Source organism: Heliangelus exortis, chromosome 5 (assembly GCF_036169615.1).
Source record: "Heliangelus exortis chromosome 5, bHelExo1.hap1, whole genome shotgun sequence".
NCBI lineage: Eukaryota > Metazoa > Chordata > Aves > Apodiformes > Trochilidae > Heliangelus > Heliangelus exortis.
In genome coordinates this window covers 20,203,938-20,223,935 of record NC_092426.1, presented here as the reverse complement: position 1 = coordinate 20,223,935, position 19,998 = coordinate 20,203,938, and the positions used below count along the sequence as shown (strand labels likewise).

Genomic DNA, 19,998 nt, shown 5'->3' with positions numbered 1-19,998 from the left:
AAACCAGGAGCTGGACCCCTTGCTTAACTACTGGCAAAGGTTTTTCAAGGACTTTGTGTTAGGAAACTATTACATGTTGAGGAATTTCATTCCATTATGCCTATCTCCATGACATTTGCAGGTACAGCAAAGTTTAGATGTATCAAACCAATCTTTCCAACTTCCCACCAGTACTGAGACATCTTGCATCTGTGTCATTCATTGAAAATCTGCAGATCCTTTAAGGACACTTTACAATGCACTATAGTATCAAGAGCTGACTGGAAAATGTCATGTATTATGTCCAGTATTGCAGATATAAGATACCCAACCAATCTTAGTTTTAGAATTTCCCAGCCCAAATGCTAGATCACAAGACTAATTTTGTTCCAGTTTTAGAATACTAACAGTAAAAATTACTGTGTTTTCTTCAAACTAAATGAAAACAAAAGCTCTGCAGAAAAATTACTTGTGCATCAACTAACTTAATTAGGGTGCTATGGAATGAGATATCAGAATTAGCTGCTTTTAGTAATCCCCAAATCAAAGAGAAACTAGTGGCCTAAAATGACAAAACATGTTCCAGGACTTAAAAAAAACTAACATACTTTTTATCACACTTTTCAAGGAAAAAATAAAAATCAGGATTTGCTAATAAGCACATACAGAAATTTCAGCCTCAACATCAGCCTTCACCACCACAGTAATACTGAATGGGCACACTCTTACCTACAGTCTAAATATTTATGAAATTCTCACTTTCTTCTGTTAATGTAATATCAAACGTGGAAATTTGAATATCTGATCTATTTGTTCAAATACACTGTATCAGCCAGCAGTCCCTATGCAGCACATCAGCTATCTCCATTGGAATTATTTCAAGCCTCATATTAGGTGCAAAGTGCACAAGCAGTTTTCCCAAAGTATGAAACATAAATAAGTCTAAATCTAAGTGAGAGTTTCTCACAATGAGAAATGAGATGAAGTGAGACTGATGTTTGCTGATTAATATACTCAAGCACTTCAAAGATAGTCTATAAAAGGCTGTCACTTTACTGAAGTCTAAGAAGTTATTCACATTCTGGAAAAAATGGAGTGTTTCTTGGCTTTGATACTTGATTTTTCTGTTTTCACAGATTTGTTAGCTATCAAATAAGAATAATTTGTTCCCCTTTCTTTTTTAAACTTTCTTGATTAGTCTTTTGTTAATTTACAGACCTCTAATCAATCAATGGACAACTTGGGAACAGATTCACATTCCATGGCTAGGGAGCCTCTCTGCTGATGTAGCTCCCACTAAGGTTTCTGCATTTTCTAGCTTTAGGACTGCACTGGAGACTTCTCCAGTGAAGACAAAACAAAGAAGTCCATGGTTTCTGATGGACCCCATGGCACTGGGTTAGTCAAAACATGTAACAAAAATTCTGCCAGCTACTTGATGCCTTCATGGTTGCAGCTGTTTGGATGAAATTGTATTGTCAGTGCTGCATCCAGCAGCGAAAGCCTCATTAAAAATGGTGCCCTCTCGACACAAAACAGCTTATGCCACAATGCAAACTCTTCTCTTGGCCTGCAGTAAAACACAGCTCATCTTCATCGATTTCCACACTAAATACAAAACTGGGTCACTAGTGGTTTCTGTGACAAGCCTAATGCCAGAACATAAATTGGGCTGGCTTCCCACTGCCATGCCAGTTTAACAATGTGAGTGACACAGAAATCCCCATTTGTAGCAGGATACTGTGTGATCATTTTGGTATCACTTCTCAAATATTTTAGATGTCAGCAACTGTTTCTATTGAGGGCAACTTGATATTGACACACTGAAGAAATATACTTTGTAATTTAAGGTTGTTCATGGTTTAGACTGAGCACTTCAGAAGATCTCCTAAATTAGTTGTAGCCCCTTTTTCTGCCTGCAATCAATAAAATTTCAGGGTTACTGCAGCAAAATCTATCCTGTAACAGTGGAATGAATGGTGGCATTTAGAAAATATAGACAAACATAGTAAGACAAATTTACTTTTGTCTTTAAAACGGGGCAGCCTGTGATCTGATGTTGTCACTTTTACCAAGTAGGTTTTATTTTAGTGAGCCAAGTAGCAGAATTAATACGAAAAGAGATTATTTTATAAGAAAAAACTGTACTCAAAATGAATGTCATTCCCTGAGCATATCAACTACCAAAATTATTAATGTGGGTAAAAGAAGAAATGATGGTACGTCTTCTGACGTACTAGTGTACTGCAAATAGTGTATGAGAACAGCAGTCTAAGATCAAAATAGCTCTGGTCTGAAGGCAGATGAAAATAACAAACAGCTCATGAACAATTCAATGCTTTACTTAATCAAGCAAAATACCTACTAAGGAGCCACATCCCTAAAATAAGATAGCAGAATTATTCTAAAGAGCTATCTTTAAGCACTTCTTGTATATAAGTGCAACACTTCAACAAAAACACATCAATAATCAAGTTCCAAAAATATTTTGTTCCAAATAGAACCAAGCAGGCACCCAAATAAAATTGCTAGCAATTTAAAAAATGTCATCAATTAATATTTTCTCAAGGCTCACTCTGTAATCAGTAATTACAGATTTTAACACTATTATGGCAAGAGAAAAAAAAATCTCATTCTTACAGCCTGAGAAATGGCAGATGGCAGCTGTGCAACTTTAGCTTTAGAAACATGAGAGCTATTGTTGGTAGCACAAACGATAAATGCTGGATGTTGCTGTATTTTAACCACAGCAATCTCTTTCTTTTTCTATGCAACATTCCCAGAGGCATTAGTTTACAGATTCTCAAAAGACCGAGGTTATCCAGTTCTTCTTTGCTGTCTGTCTGTATACAGCATTTAAATGTTCTTCAGATTTAATATCTAATTTAGTTCTTTACAAAGAAAAGCAAAAAGGTTCATACAAACAGCCTAAACATGCTTACAGTAAAGAGCTGAGATGAGTTGTGCCAGAGCAGAAAGTATTCTAGTATGTAAAAAAAAAAATAATTTATCCAAGATGGAATCTTACATAGAGATCAGTTTTACTTAGATGTAAATAATAGCTCTAAAGCAGTTTCTAAATTAAGGCACCAAGAATAAAAGTGTTCTGAAATTTTAATTTAAGCATCAGTTGCTTTCCATTCCTTCTACCAGTCTTCCTCTACATCTGCTTCTAAATTATCTAATTAGATCATAAACACAGGAATGTGTGTGATGTCCACCTGCACACCCATTTTTGACAAGGCTGCATCCCCAGATACTGGTCTGCAGCTCACATTAACTTCAGAATCAATTATTTCCATTCTTTTCCATTAGGTGAGGATGGGGCTTAGAGAGAGACAAATGTATTACTAACACACTTGGAACATGAAGAGTTTAACAGAGCTGAGTTAAATTCAGCTGTAACAGTCCCACACAAATTTATTAGTAAATTCTTCTGCACGTTGTATGTATGAGAATGCATTCAGGTTTCAGACTACCTATTTTTACCCCTAAAAATGGTATGAGTGCTACAAAAACACCTACTTGTTCAATTTCTGGGTAATATTGGCATTTTCATTCCTGAGAAATCCATTCAGCAATACACAATGCAGACTATATGCCTTGTCAGCCAGTATTTTCTTTGTTCTAAAGAATTTTAATGTACCTTCTTTATTTTCTCTTAGAGGGATAACTAGCAAAAATCTGGTGCAGGTTTCAATATCCAAGAAATATTTTCACCATCACTGAAAACTGCATTGCATTAAAATTCTGAAAACTATATGTTAGAAAAATACATAATTTTATACTGTACATTTTTTCTTCTTATCCTGGACTAAGTTTTTAAAAAAATATTATTATTATTTTTGTGTTTCTTCTTAGGCTGAAATAATTTCATAATAAAAATAAGTTATTTTGAATGTTTAGTAAATACCATCTCAAAAATAATTAAAAATAAGTTCCCTCCAGATTGCTTTAAGACATTAAGGAACTGAAAGGCATAAAACCTAGAGGTTATTCAAGTGACAATTATTTCCTGCTCAACTAATGGGCCAGTGTATTTTTAAAAGCACAATATTGAACCACTGTCATATGAGGGAAGAATTAAAAAAAAAAAAAGGTATGCTTCATATGAGCTTGTTAAATCTGTATGTACATACAAAGTTGCTTATTTACCAAATGCTAAACAGGACAAATTAAAAAACACCATTCTAGGTGTGATATCACTATTTTTAATTATGGAAAATTATGTCTTGGGGAAAGAACTGAAGAGTCATTAAAGGGTTAAGCATGAAAAAAAATCTGATTCCAAGAAGGGACAGCAATTTTAAAGATCTGAAATATACAAAATATTTTATTAAAATATTATCTGTTCTTCTGACTTTAAACCTGAAACTGGTCAGCAGAATATTATTTCAGGTCAATATGGAAAAAATATTTCTTAAACCACAAAGGGACAATTTCACATTATGTCAGGAACGGAACTTCAGCCTTCAGTAAAAAGGAAACAAAATTCACTTTGTACTATGAAATTCTATTGAAGGTGGAATAGAGACAAATATTGCATGCAATGCCAAGAGGGGAAATTTAAGAAAGAATTTATTGAGTTTGGAGTCCATAAGCCTACTCATTAAAAAATTCTCATTTGACTTTCCCCTCTGTTTCCCCAGACATTTTAAAAATATTTAAATAAAGATACAAAACTGCTGAAAGCCCAGTCACATGGTCAAAGGCAAATATACTAACCACTGAGCATACTTACAGCCTTAAAATCCAAAATTATTCACCCAGTAGTAATTTCTGTCCTGCATCGTTCAAAAACCAATTTAATACTTGATGTACTAACGAGGGAGTTCAGACTGCTTATCCTTAAGTTTACTGACACTTAAAAGCAGCAGTGATACTGTTTTAAGGAAACATAGTTTGGATTTCTGAGTTAAAATTGAGGAGAAAATCTATAAATACATAAATAAGAGAATCAATATCCAGATTTTTACAGTACACTTGGGAAAAGGGGACCCTATTTTTCTGTGACATGATTTATTTCTCTTTTCAGACTCCCAAAGCCCCATTCATTTACCAGCAGTCACTTTACCTCAAAAATTGTTTCATCTTCAGTAATATGGGCTGGGCATCCATTTATCCATCAGCATCAGTACATTAGACCTCATCAGAAGATGAGGTGTTTGGAGGGCATGATTTACTGATGAGCATGATTTTATATTTAAATATTACTTCTCTATATATTCAGCCATATTTTCTGGGTAGTATAAAGTCTGCAAGCTGGTGACATTTTGTTTTGCAATTTTTTAATGTTTCACCAGACAAGCTAGCTAACATATTTCCCACTCCATATTTCCAGCTTTTCTCTGATCTAATTTAAAAAATAAACTACAAAGGTTGGATACACTTAAAGTACGTTTAGTTTTTGGGTAATTGTGGCTTGAACTAAAGTTTCATGACATCCACTCTTTGTAGACCATGACACAAACAGGTTATTATTTGTCATGTCTTTGTGAGAGAGTAGGAGTTTATTTGTTTATGTTTTTGTCTTGGCCCTGTCATTGCTGTTGAGATCAGAAGAAATGGATGTGCCTGCTTTGCTTTTTTGACTTTCTGAATGAACAGATGTGCCAGAAGTCTGCAAAAAGACAAAGTCTGCACTACAATGTAGCATTATACACATATGTTAGAGAATACTTTTTTTAACCAAGTTAGTTTTAAAAATTCAGGAATTAAATAATTTAAATATAAAATTAATAAATGTCTAGAAAGTGAAAGGAAAAGGAATTACTAATTTTTCTCATTTCTTTGTCTGATTTTGATGTTTTCAGCATGAAATTGTTTGAAACAGAAAAAAAGTGCTAAAAAAATAGAGTGTTTCAGAGAAGAAGTATGTTTCTTAAATATGAAAAAAGCACACAAACCAAAATGGATTCAATGGTATTCATGTTGCTACAGTACTCTATCAGATTTGGCAATTTTTTAAGGCACATTAGTAGTGATTCAACCAAAAGCACTAGAGAGCAGAATAAAACCAGGACCATCAGAAACACTTGCATTTCTTTTGACAACAGAAAGTTCTGCTGTGATGTGCTGTTTGAGAGCACAGAAAGGAAGAATTGTATTCAATTTGTTTAGAATAGATATTAAAACAAATACAGCAGTGCAACATTGTATTTCCATAACTTTTTAAAATAAATATGACACAGCTCTGGTAATAGGAACAAACCAGACAAAATAAAGGATCACTAAACCCTGCTATTAAAATTTTGAGTCACACAGCAGTGCCCTTCAAAATGCTTAATTCAGATGGGTGAGACTGAGGTTACTGGTAAGTGCCTTACCAGATGTCAAATGACAAAACTGTTCTAGTCAGAAGAATAATTTTAAACAGCTTATAAGAGATACATCCTGAACCTGAAATCATATATCAACCAATTTGAGGAAATTTGGGTTTGTCACATTTATCAATTCTTTCTTTGATTATTGCTGCAAACTGAAGAACCTAAAATCACAAATACGTCTACACAACAGTGTATAACAACTCTCATAATATTTGGATAAAAGTCCAATTTTTTCCATATTAATATTTTTTCACTATTAATATTGCTGTTAAATGTTATAAAAATATCAGGACAAATCCTGTATGAGGCTACATAAGCTCATTGCTAAAATTTATGAAAGAACTGTGACATAATATTTCAGGAATCCAATACATTTAGTTTAGAAGGACTGCAGAAACAAATGGAAAAGAACAGAATAATCCCATTGAACCTTTGGTGTAGAAGTTACATAGGTTATTGTAATAGTTCAATAGACTCATTCTTGGTGCTCTTTCATTTCAGAGTTTGGCAACAGCAGAATCATAAAGGGTGCATCATTCCTATAGCAGATGGAATTACTACTGTTCAAAACTGAAAAAGAGCAGAATGGAATTTACCACAGAGAGCGCTGGTGGGTTTTTGTAAAATGCTCTACTTCTTCCCTCTGTCTGTTTGCAGCTTCATTTCACTGAGAGCAGCATTAATGGAATCTTCCTTGGTGGCACTTGGATCAAAAGGAACTACTCTTGTTTTAAATGCTAGAAATAAGTCAGACAAAAAAATTAATTAAATATCTTCAGAAAACACATACATTTTGCTGAATGACCATAAATATTTATATTAAGCATATATTTCATTATATTATATTATCATTAGGAGAAAAAGTTGTAGTAGTATTAATAAATATATTAATTCTCATGATCCATAATGTTACAAATGGAGAAACTGTCTTACTTCTCTAGAGAAACTGTTTTAAATACTATATAATAATGGCATGGCCAAGATCTTTCTTACACAGAAGAAATGTAAACTGCATTTTTTAAAAAATGGTAATTCCACTAACATTTCAATTTAATTTGCCAGCATTTTTGACAAAAGAAACCACTCAGAAGATTCCCAAAGGCATATCTTGATCAAGAGCAAATAGCACAAAAGTCAACAAGTGACACTGAAGGATGTAATATTGTGTGTACTTTTTCAGCAGGGTGCATATATATATATATATATGTACATATATACATATAATGCTTATTTCTAAATACATCATATTGCACAAAAATTTAGACAATATGAACTGACAGAACATCTTAGGATAAAGTACTGGAGTAAGAACATACAAATAACCAAACATTTAGGAATTATTTACCCAAGGACAGAAATCAAGGGGAAGAAAGTGGATATCAACTTAGAAAACAAACCTTTCTTCTAATGGCCTTCTTTGTATCACAAGAGTGCAAGAAAAAGTCCTTCTTCATTGTTTGTAATAAATACTCAGAGTGCAATTTTTTAATAGTCCAGTAAAACTGCAGCAGTACATAACCAAAAGTTATTTAATAGGGAGCAATTTTTCATCATTTGACTAGGAGGAGAGAGTTTTTTTTCACTTTCAGAAGGAGAATGAATTCACACTTTGGGACATTAGTAAAACAGTGAGTAACATTTTTAAGCATTAAGTTTTCAGTATTTGTCCAGAACTATGCTATTGTATCCTTTTTGAATAGTACCTGTGGCCAGCATTCAAAGTAAAAAATCCTTAAAAATAAAAATCGTTGTTAAATTAAATCAATTTGCATTTTTCAAAATGGTGATGTCAATTTTTCCAGTCATTCCAGGTTCTTACCCTTCAGGAGCCCTAAAAGGTTTAGTTCTAGAATGGTGTCCCACAGCATCATGATGTGACAATGCCTTTTTACTTTTAATCAAGTTACTTACTAATAAATGCCAACCAAGCTGTCTTAAGACTGTCTTAAAAACTTATGAAAAAGTATAAAGAGAGGGATAAAGAGTCATCAGCAAACACTGCAGAAGTTAATTGTTGCAACAATAAAATCAACGTCCAGGACAAATTGTTTTTACTCAATCACGATATCATTCCTACTACTATACCATGCTGACACAGGAGTGTTCTGTATCACCAGAGCCTAAGGGTCAGAGAAAACTGACTCAGCTACAGAAGCTGGAAAAACTGGTGGCTATTTTCTTCTCCGTAAAGTCACAGCTTATGAAGCCCCGGAACAAAAATTCCCAACAACAGAAAGCCTGAAAGCCATATGGTGTCTGGGAAACCATCCAGGTTAAATCCTTGAAGTGTTGAACTGTACAAAGAGAAAGGCAGGACCCAAATCACAAAGCTAATGCAAAGCATGTGTAACTCTATGGACCTTTGTAATACAGAAATTAATAAAAATACAGTGGCCATGAAAAACAACTTCTGAGGATTATTCTTTAGATAACAACTAGTAGTGACTTTTTAGACCAACCAATTTGGTCTAATAATGGATGCAAATCATGTGCTATGAAAACTTCCTTGTATAAATTATTTTCCAGTTAAATATCTTCCTTTCTAAGAAAATGGGTATAGGAATAAAAACTTATTCCCACAACATCTTTAAAATAGTTTGTTATGAAAAACTGTTATAACTGTAAAAAATATTCCAGAAACATGAAGACCAGACATAAAATGGAGTATCTGTGTTAACTGCTTTTCCTTTTGACTGCCAGCTGCATTTGCAACTTTTTACTAAATATATACATGGTAGCAGATTGTTGTTCCCTTATTTTTATTTTCATACTTTTTATCCCTGTTTCTTCAAACGATTCCAAACTTCAGTTTCAGGTTTCTCCTCCCAGATATATAAATAAAAGTATATAAGACATGTCTGCTCTCCTCCATGGTGTTCTCTTAAGTTAAAAAAGACCCACACTAGGAAGGGAGCTTCTATTGACTCTATAATCTGTAAGGTTTCATGAATTTAAGAAATATGGAGACCGGAAGCATTAAATCACAAAAGCTTGTAAACTGCTCCAAAAGGTATATGAAAAAAAAACCACTAAAGATCCATTCTTCTCCTTCTGAAGAACTGAGGAGATAAATTAATCACAGGAAATAGGTTAGGTAATTTATAGGTAGATTTATCAAAAGCTGCAGGAGGTTTAGGAGAAAAAGACTTCAAATTATGCTTTCTTATTTGAGTCTCAAATTATAACGAATTAATGTTGTTACTGATACTTCATGTATCAGTCATGTCATTTATGTAACTAACACGGCTGAAGGAGCTGATTTTATCATTTGCCACTCACTGCAATTACAAGAAAAGCTCATTAATGTCACTACCACTGCAGAATTTTCACTGTCCTCAAGACCTATTAGCAACAACTTCAATATACACATTTGACTGGCAGAGATCATGCTCAGCATAAGGGTAAAACATTCAGTTACTAAGCCTATGGAGTAATTCAAGTACCCTCATGTCATAAGCTACCATAGACATCCACAAAGGGCTAGGAAAGATGTGATGGGACCTATGGGAAACCTGTGCCTTCCTGACAGCTAGAAATATACAACACCTGAAATGACATCAGGCATCATCAATGGGCACCTGATTCTTGCTCTCTTACTTATTAAGCATAAAGAACATATCAGCACTAAGGGTTAGGAGAAATTAATCAAAGTAACAAATTAATACCACATTCATTAACGCCTGTCAGAGTCAAAAATCAGGGAAAACTGTTTCTAAAGTAAAGAGAGGTATTTGCTTTCATTTTTTCTTCTCACTCTAGCTATTCAATATGCTCTGCAAAAGATACTAATGATAACCCACAGATTCTGAAAGGAAAAGAAACCAATTATCTTTAACTTTACCAGATCAAATCTGGACTTACTGGTGAGCAATACAGCACACACACTAAGATACAAAGGTTTGAAAGTGCAATGAAGCCTAAAATAGGACTTTTCATTACATAGAATACAACTTACTGAATAGGTTCCTGGTACACAAACTGGCAATATTGAAAAGAAATGAAAGGTGATATCCTTCTGAAGAAAAGTTTTCTGATATCCATGTGCTGATGTGCTCAAAAAAACTCTTAAAAACCTTCTTCTAAGATAGCTTTGACACTCATGCAAAGTGTCTGTATCAGATAAGTTTCCAGTATATCCTATTGAGATCCCCTGATATTTCATGACCACAAGTTATCAATACACTATGGAATAGAAGGAATAGTTAAAAACAACCATTTAAGAAGATGCAGAATTATTGAATTCATCTTTCACTGTTAAACTGCTACATAAGCACGAGACAAACTACTACATATGAAAGATCTGGAAAAAATCCTTGGCTGGCAATGTGCCTCTGTTCTCTGAAAACATGCACAAATTCCATAGGTATGATTCTTCATGCAGAGATTCAGAATCCAAGTGCATCCCCAATTTTGGTATAGGTTTGAATGACAAATAAAATATATTTTACATACCAGTTAAAAAAACAACTATCAGTGGGGATGTAATGAAGTACTTCCTAGACAAAGGCACCCATCCAATAACTAAAGCTAAATCACAGAAGGACTCTTAAGATGATCCTAGCCTTTTTTTTTTTTTTTTTTTTAAAAAAGTCTTACTCTTTCAAGTGTAACAGCTTTAAAATAAGAAAATACATTGCCTGTAGATTTTTTATGTGAAACAATACTTACAACCTGCATCTGAGAGCAGTGAGCTGGACAAAAAGCTGTTTTGAGTTTGCCAGCTAGAAGAGGGAGCAGCCACTTCTGTATCAGAAATTTCAGCATTCATTTTCATCTCCTATGGCAGCCAAAGAAAAATTATTTTTCTTTATTAATATCAAGCAGTTGTAAAATTAAACAAAAAGCATACACTAACACACATAAAGGCATATGCTGTGATTTCACACATGCTGGAAAACAGTGATTTGAATTCTCAGAATTCTCAGTATTGCAGTTAGGTTCAAATTAATTTGTTTATGAATTTCATACTCATTTAATCACTAAAAAACTCTCTGCAAAAACACTTCTTTGCCATAAGAAATGCATTGGGAGTACTGCAGGGTTTTGTCACTACAATAAGCTGTAAAAATACCAACTTTCCTGTTTACATTACATCCACAGCTCAGGAAAAAGCATAGTGGCAGGACAGACAGCAGTGAATGATGAATTTCTTATCAATGAACAATCCATAGTAATTCACTGAGGTTCCACACTTAAGTACTAATAAAAATTAAATCAATTTTCCCTGACAATGAAGAAACTCAGACTTTATTGATTTCTCATATCAAAATACCTGAAGTTGCCTTACCATTTTTTTTTGTTAAACCATTACATGAAGTCTGAGATACAATTTATGGCTAGACCCATAGAGCATATCTTTTTGGTAAGTAAAGTCATTTGGGATATAAACTAAAAAAAGAAAATAATTTTTAAAATGGCCTTTCAAACAAAATCTCTATAAATCTTTAGCACTGAAGCAAGTAGTCCTCAGTTGCACCACCTTCCAAAATGTGACTAAAAGCTTGGTTTGGTAACCAAATTACTCATTTTCTTGAAGAAATGAATGGATGCATTTGTGCATTCTTCTAAAACACGCAATTTTACAACTGAATTCTTCTCATGAACACCTCAGGGAATTTTATTAAAACATCTTGAAATCTATCATTCATGTTGACACTAAGATTTGAAATTTAAACAGAATGCAAAATAAAAGTCTCCATTAATTTAGAGATACAATGAGATTGTGTCCCATCACTGAAGAGGAATTTACTCCTATTAAGATTCATGGGAATTATACATATTAATCCCCTTATGTGCTGATGAGACACTTATACCTAGAGTGTACATAGCACAATAACAACTTTTAAAGAACAAAAAAAATATTGTCTTTTAATTCTGCTTCCAGAAACGCCATCTTTGAACAGAGCTTTTAATCAAGCATGGTACTGCTACCAGCATCTGCAATATAAAATGGCTTTCTCATTACAGAATTTCTAACTTAGAGAATGTGCCTTTTCTCATGTCCTTCATTTACAATTACATCTGCATTGTGTGTTTGAGTAGTTGGTCTGCTAGTCATAGCAAGACTTTGCTAGAATACTTGCAACTAAGAATCAGCATTTTAGTTTGCTCTAGATTTCTCTCTTGATTATGCTTCATTTAGTATTCTGTATTACATTATTTTTAAATGTTGTATTTACCTTCTTTTCCCCCAATTTCTTCTTTACAATCACTCCACCCTTTCTGAGTTAAAAAATTATGAGTGTTGTACCTGATGGTATTCTGCCAGCCTCTGGTCTCCTTTATTTAAATCTTACATTTTAACACATACAAATATCAATTATGATTTGCCTGGGCTTCTAAGTAACAGGTGATTTACAGCCATCTGGTAAGACTACAGAGGAGTGGGAAGATTGAGTAGGGACAAATGAAATCATAACAAAGGTAGAAAAATAAGTACTTTCAGGGGAACGTTCAACTTCAGTTTTATTTTTACTCTTTAAAATTAGAAGAGGCTGGGAGATAGTATTAGATAATGTCTATCTGAGTTTAATGTTGGGAAACAAACTGAAAGAAGTGTATTACAAGAAAGGCTAGAACAAAGATCATAACAGAGGAGAAAGATTAATTCCACAAGTACTTTCATCTAAAATGGTCAATATAAAAATTTTACAAGAAGTCTCTTATTTAAAATCTTATTTAAATCTACCAAATACCTATTTTGTATACTAGAAGCACTACCTTACTACTATAGCACAGCACAAATCAGAACTATCAGAAAAAAAAAATTTTGACGCCCTCAAGCCTTCGCTCCTCCAACAATTTCTCAATTTTAGAGACTACAAACTGACAAACAGTAAAAAAAAAAACCCAACCCAACCCAAAAAAAACCCCTGCAATGCATTTCAGTCAGTTCCAAGGTTGGGTAAGAAAGGCAAGCATTAAAAAGGGTTTTTTTTTCCCCAGACTAAGCTAGCCTGGTCACTGAAATCAGATTAGCACCCGTCTGTTACTTGTTTTTGCACATTCTGTTCAATTTGTTACAGCCGTGACAGCAGAAAACTTTCTGTCATACAAAAACCAATGAGACCTGACTAAATAAAAGCCTTTAAATGCTCCCTGTAGTCTAAGGAAGCAGGAAATACTGTTTTGAAGTCAGCTTTGTAGTGGATTCTGAATTTAGATTTTAAATCATTCAGGCTCAGTAAACTCAGTCAGCTTGGTGTAACATTAAAAGTTCTACTGCCAGCTGATCACATTCCACTTAGCTTTTCAATTATTTCCAAATTTCAATTGCTGCTGATTTAGTAACTGTTATAGAATCATAGAATCATAGAATTGGCTGGGTTGGAAGGGACCTCAGAGATCATCAAGTCCAACCCTTGATCCACTACCACTGCGGTTACCAGACCATGGCACTGAGTGCCACATCCAGTCTCTTTTTAAATATCTCCAGGGACGGAGAATCCACCACTTCCTGGGGCAGCCCATTCCAATGCTTGATCACCCTCTCAGTAAAGAAATTCTTTCTAATGTCCAACCTAAACCTCCCCTGGTGCCCTCTTGTCTTGCTGAGGGTTGCCTGGGAAAAGAGACCAACCCCCACCTGGCTACAACCTCCTACAACCTCCTCTACAACCTCAGGTAGTTGTAGAGAGTGATGAGGTCTCCTCTGAGCCTCCTCTTCTCCAGGCTGAACAGCCCCAGCTCCCTCAGCCTCTCCTCATAGGTTCTGTGCTGGAGTCCCTTCACCAGCCTGGTTGCCCTCCTTTGCTCCAGGACCTGCTCCAGGACCTCGATATCCTTCCTGAACTGAGGGGCCCAGAACTGGACACAGGACTCGAGGTGAGGCCTCACCAGTGCTGAGTACAGGGGCAGAATCACTTCCTTGGACCTGCTGGCCACGCTGTTCCTGATACAGGCCAGGATGCCATTGGCCTTCTTGGCTACCTGGGCACACTGCTGGCTCATGTTCAGCTTCCTGTCAATCCAGACTCCCAGATCCCTCTCTGTCTGGCTGCTCTCCAACAGAGAGAGCGTGCCCAGTCTGTAGCACTGCATGGGGTTGTTGTGGCCAAAGTGCAGGACCCGGCACTTGGCCGTGTTGAACCTCATCCCGTTGGAATGAGCCCAACTCTCCAGTCTGTCCAGGTCCCTCTGCAGAGCCCCCCTGCCTTCCAGCTGATCCACACTCCCCCCCAGCTTCGTGTCATCTGCAAACTTGCTGATGATGGACTCAATCCCCTCATCTAAATCGTCAATAAAGATATTAAATAGAACTGGGCCCAACACTGATCCCTGGGGGGTAAGAGAAATTCAAGAAACTGAAGATTATCAGAAGCAAATGATGAAAATGAATCTGCCCTGGTTTTGCCTTTCAATTCTTCTTTAGAGGAGAGAAAGATAGCTTTTTCAAGTAGCTTAATAACTTCTTAAAATGGCAACTTACTAAGCTAAAATACTATGTATTTATTTCACCTTTTCTACTTTTTTAAAGACCTACTGGTAAGTATGTTCTTATTTTACAGAAGGAAGACTGCTATGAAGGAAGTGGGTAATAGAAACAGGTTAAAGTTTTTTGATATGTGGTATGTGGACCAAGATTTTGAGCTCAACTGCTTAGAGACCCTGCTAAAATTAATTACCAATGAATCTTGATTTGATTTTGATAAGTAGCAGAAATACTAGCATGATTCTTCAGTTTTTATCTTTTATTTTAACCAAATCTACAGGAAATTGCAGTTCTGCTGAAGTAAGCTATCAGAATGACAAGCAGTGAGAAGTTATATAACAATGAACAAGCTAATATCATGAAAAGATGTATGAGAAAGAGTATGTTAACAATTGGAAAGGTGAACTCACTATAGGCAATGTTTCTAAACAAGAGCACTGGGTTCGGGCCACAGGGAATTAAGAAATTATGTTTAGCCCTGCTATCAGTCTGCTGTATAACCATTAACAAATCACTTCCCCTCAGTTTCCTTGGATTTCACTTATGTATGAAATTGACATTATACAATACCTTTTGTAAAGAATACAAAGATCAGCAAAATCACTATACATGATCTACAAAATAATCATTGTTTTAATGGAGGAAATAGGTTCCTATATTTATCTTTTACATTAAAGATCAAGGGAAAATTGAATAAAACGATTAAAAAACAACAATTTCACAAAGCAGATAAACAGATGAGAGCAGTAAGACACAGTGACACTTCTCTGTGAAATTTTAAAATTTTTTTGAAGGGATCCATCATACTTTATAAAGTAGACAATTCAGTCCTCAAATTTTACATCAGCCATGGCAGCTACATAAAACAGAAACATTCATATGTGATTTTAGCCTGTGTTTATACTGAGTTAATAAATCATTAATACTAATACATCAAAAAAGCTTACCCTGCTTACCGAAACTAACTGGAAAACATAAGTGGAGCACACATACCTTGAATTGTTGGACTCTTTGTTTTGAATCTTCCAGCTGTTGCTGTAGAGAATTCACTATTCCTTTATATTTCGTATACCTTTCCTCAATCATCTCCCTTCGGCAATGTGACTCCTAGAAATTCATAAAAATATCTAAATTATTTCATAATGTGAATTAATTACTAAATGTCAGAGGTTGAAATACAGTGGTCTAATGAAAGCATAATGTCCTGTATAGAAAATTAATATTGAAAAGAAAATAGGTTAAAATGTGAACAGCCTCTTCTTCAACCAATGAATGGTTAATTGTAATTCTTTAGCAAAATTTGGTATTATGATATCTTCTAGCAAAGGAATTCTGTAATGGTAGAAAATTAATTACAATAGTGTAGAAACAAGCACTTGAAAAAAAAAAGTGTTCTAAGAATATGAAATAAATAGTATTTTCAAATAAGAAAAAAATAACTCTTCTCACTGAGCAAGCTAATGAGTTGTGAATGAATGCAACTCCCAGACAGCTTATCCTTAAGGATCTTTTCCAACCAAAATGATTCTGTGACTGTATTATGCCCAGTTAGAAATGTTTGCTTACACTACTACAGTGTTGCTATTAGGACTAAATTAATAACATCAAAAAAACTATATAAACATGAAAACAAATGTACACATGCTTCTCTATACATAATACGTACATATGCAATTTTAAATATCTTATTAACCTATTTAACCATACATATGGAGAGGATATTAATTAAGCAAAATATTTTAGAACTATTGGAAGAGTAAAATGAAATCATTCTCACCCCAGCATCTTTGAAATCTTCTAATAGGCTCAGCTTCTCAGGAACAGACTCCAGATGGTCTAAAGCTACTCGAGTACTCTAAAAGAACAGAACACAAGATAAAACATTAAAAAATTAATAATTTCAGCCATCTCAGGCACTTAAAGCATATTGCATCTATGAAAACAGGTCTGTAAGTATGTATGTGTCTGTAAATTAAACAGGTCACCAGTAAACAGGCTGTTAAGGATAAAAGACAAAATAAAACACAAAGCACATTTTTCTTAATTTGAATCTCCATGAATAGTTACTAGCTTATTGAGCAGAACAATACTTATTCACAATCTTGGAGTTTATGTAGCCTTCAGAATGAAATGTTCTTGTATTGCACCTCAGGGAGTAAAGTACTTTCAACAAAAATATAAATCTATATCTTTGTAGTTCACATGGTAAAAACACATCCTCTTTTTTTTTTTCTTTTTCAAATGCAAAAATAGAAATATGTGTTGTTAGCACTGAGTTAGATAGAAAACATTCAACTTTTATATTTTTGATTTAGACACAGGATATTTACTGTTGAAAGACAGATCACCACTCTAGGGGGAATTAGGGTTAGACTCAACAAGATTTCACCTCCACATTAGTGACACAAAAAAATCTAGTCTGTAGCAAGATGCACAGAACTGAAGAAAATCAGTATCATGTTTCAAGTTTTATGCACAGGTGAAGTTGGTTGGTCATGTAAAGAGTAGTCATGCCCTGTAAGCCAGATGCCTCTAGAGCTTCCCAGAGGTTTGAACCAGAGACTGCTCTTTTATTATTTGCTGAAAAGCAAGTAGAAACAACACTGCACTTTCTGAACAACAGCTGCTATTTCCTCCACAGTTCTATAAATCACACATATTTGGATAAGGTTGAGTTAATCGGGTATGCAATCTACCAATAATGGTCTTCTTTAACCATATTACTGCCCTGACACTTTAAAGCAAAGATCTATATAACAAACACTGTTCATCAACCTGAAGTCAAATATCATTACACTGTAAAACCTGTGCAAACTGAATTAACTTGCCCTTAACTACAAAGCTCTATTGCTACTCTTGAAAAGTCTCAATCTGACCAACATGAAAAACATCACATTTACATCCCAGACTTAAGACCTGAAGAAACTGAGACTTCAACTTACACCAGGTTAAGAAAAATCAGTGGGAACCTCTCAGCACAAGTGCAGGCTACACAAAACAGCTGGTTATGCATCACACAAAGCTCCTGGACAATCTTCAAAAGCAACCCAGTGAGTCAAAATTCTGGGTATAACAAAGTATGTAACAGCATCAGTATTACCAAGCAATGAAAAGATTTTACCTGTGAAATAATGAAGGAACTGTCTACAGACTTCATTGTTATAAGAAATTATCTAGCCATGTAAGGTGATTTTTAGGGAAGAGAGTGATCCTTTAAAAGCACAGCTCATAAGTAAATTTCTCTAGCTAACACATAAAAAGTTACTAAAAAACTGAAGTGGGACAAATAACAGCAAAATAGACACTCGTGCATGAATCTTAGATAACAATTGTAATATTCATAATTAATTAATGTGCCAGTGAAATTAGGATTCATTTCCATAAAACAACCACCTGGTTAAATCGGTTTTCCAGATATTAGGGCTCTAAGACTAATGAGGTTCAAACAATAACTCCCACGCTCTAGGAATGAATTTATACCCTTAGAGTGTATGTTAGTTAGAAAAGGGTTTTCTTATCCCAAATGCTATATTCTGCAGTAGGAATGAAAGACAGAGGAGGTTAAAAATTTTCAGGTATTCACAAAGATGGCCCTTTTTTTTTTCCAGGATTATTTCTACTCTTCACACAGTGCAGAAGAGAACAAGAATACATTGCAGTTAAAGGTGCCAGAACAAAAACAACTCCACCATCACAGTTAAGGGGAAACAATTTTACAAGAGGACTGGACGAACTGTGGCTTAAAGAACAATAGAAAGAGTCAGAAGCATAGAAAATGAGGAAAAAGGATTGACAAGCAATGAAGGGTATTTTAAATTTAAAGAAACAGGGGAAGAACTATCAAAAATTAAACAGGAAAACAAAGATTCTACAGTCCTTTAGCAAGAAAAAAAATAAAAAAGAGATGGGGAATAAGGTGGAGATAATTTAGATATGAACCTAAAAGGATTGCTTTTGCTTCTTTTTTTCCACTAATACACTAATTTTGTTAGATTAAAAAAGGTTAATGCTTTAAAAGCACAGGATGTACACACGACTAATTCTATAAGGTTCTGTCTGAAAGGTACGTAAATCAGTTCCTGAAACAGGCAGCACTGAGGATACTCAGTACCAAGAAGTCCTTAATTGTCATGTTGACAGCTGACCATGGCAAATGGTAGAAAAAGCCTGGAAGAAAAAAAGGTGCCTGCTTGTGATGACTTCCACTGAATAAAGCAGGGTAAATCAGTTTTGCAAAACTCAGTCAGAATTAATAAAGGTTATTTCATCTACCAAGAAAGCACAGTACTTTTTTCTTCCTCGCCTGTTTGAGAAAGGAAGTGGACTTCATACTTCACTAGCCATGTTTGAACCAAAATTAAAATGCATTGTACTACCTTAATAAGAAATCTGGTATTTTAATGTGTAATATAATTTGCAAACATTTTTTTTTTACTGAAAAGAAGATTTTATTCAGAGAAAAATATACTTTTCTTGTAACATACCTGTCTCTTTGCCAGAAAAGAACTACAGGACCTGCAGTGCTATATTAATAATGAATGTATAAAATGTATTCTTCTTCATATTTTCAGGATGCAATCAAGCAGGAGGCCTACATATTGTTTTTAAAGTATTATTCACAGATTATAGTGTAGAAATGTTTTTATAGCTATAAAATACCAATTTTTTTTTTTTAATACACCTCCACTTCAAAGTAAGATTGCCTAGAGCTATCTACCAATGTCTAATGTTTCCCTCTTATAAGAATCAACCGTTTCACTTTTCTGACAGTAAAGCAGTATTCATTCATATTTCATGCTTCATTTGCAATCACCTTATGTTCATCAAAGCACTGATTTTCCACTTCATTAATTTATGATGAGATGAAATGTCTGTTCCATATTCCTGGAGCAGCCCCTCTTAGCGGTCTACACGTGTGTTTATAAGGCTGGGAAATATATGAGAGACAACAGACCCTAAGCAATCCAAGCTTAACTGTACAGGAAAGAAAATACTGAATCCTAATATTCAGCTGTCATCCTAGTATCACACAGATCTGATGGATGAACATCCAGAACATTTTTTACTTTAAACAATTCTGAAGAGGTACTTCAGAAATAAAATCCTTCCTCACAGAAAATAACCCAAATCTCTCTTCATGGTTCAGCACCAAATTAAACCATAAACATTTTAAACTTAAGGTATACACTACCTAACACATTTAGCTAAAATATTTTGCCTATGAAGAAAAAAGTTTACGTTTGAGATGTTGCACAGAGTTGA

The 19,998-nt window shown here is 34.5% G+C and overlaps 1 protein-coding gene across 4 annotated transcripts in view; it reads right to left on the bottom strand.

Moving 5' to 3' along the window:
* The window catches only part of CEP128 (centrosomal protein 128), a 118,139-nt gene that overhangs the window by 6,812 nt on the left and 91,329 nt on the right, over nucleotides 1-19,998 (bottom strand). For 2 of the 4 annotated variants that reach the window (XM_071745835.1, XM_071745837.1), the window contains exons 21-24: nucleotides 16,514-16,591; nucleotides 15,730-15,843; nucleotides 10,974-11,082; nucleotides 4,541-7,042 (exon numbers count right to left, since the gene is read on the bottom strand). In XM_071745835.1, the coding sequence (XP_071601936.1) occupies nucleotides 6,936-7,042; nucleotides 10,974-11,082; nucleotides 15,730-15,843; nucleotides 16,514-16,591 (408 nt within the window). In that variant the 3' untranslated portion in view covers nucleotides 4,541-6,935. Of the gene's footprint in view, nucleotides 1-4,540; nucleotides 7,043-10,973; nucleotides 11,083-15,729; nucleotides 15,844-16,513; nucleotides 16,592-19,998 lie in introns of those variants that run through there. The other 2 variants (XM_071745836.1, XM_071745838.1) reach the window with 2 other exon arrangements.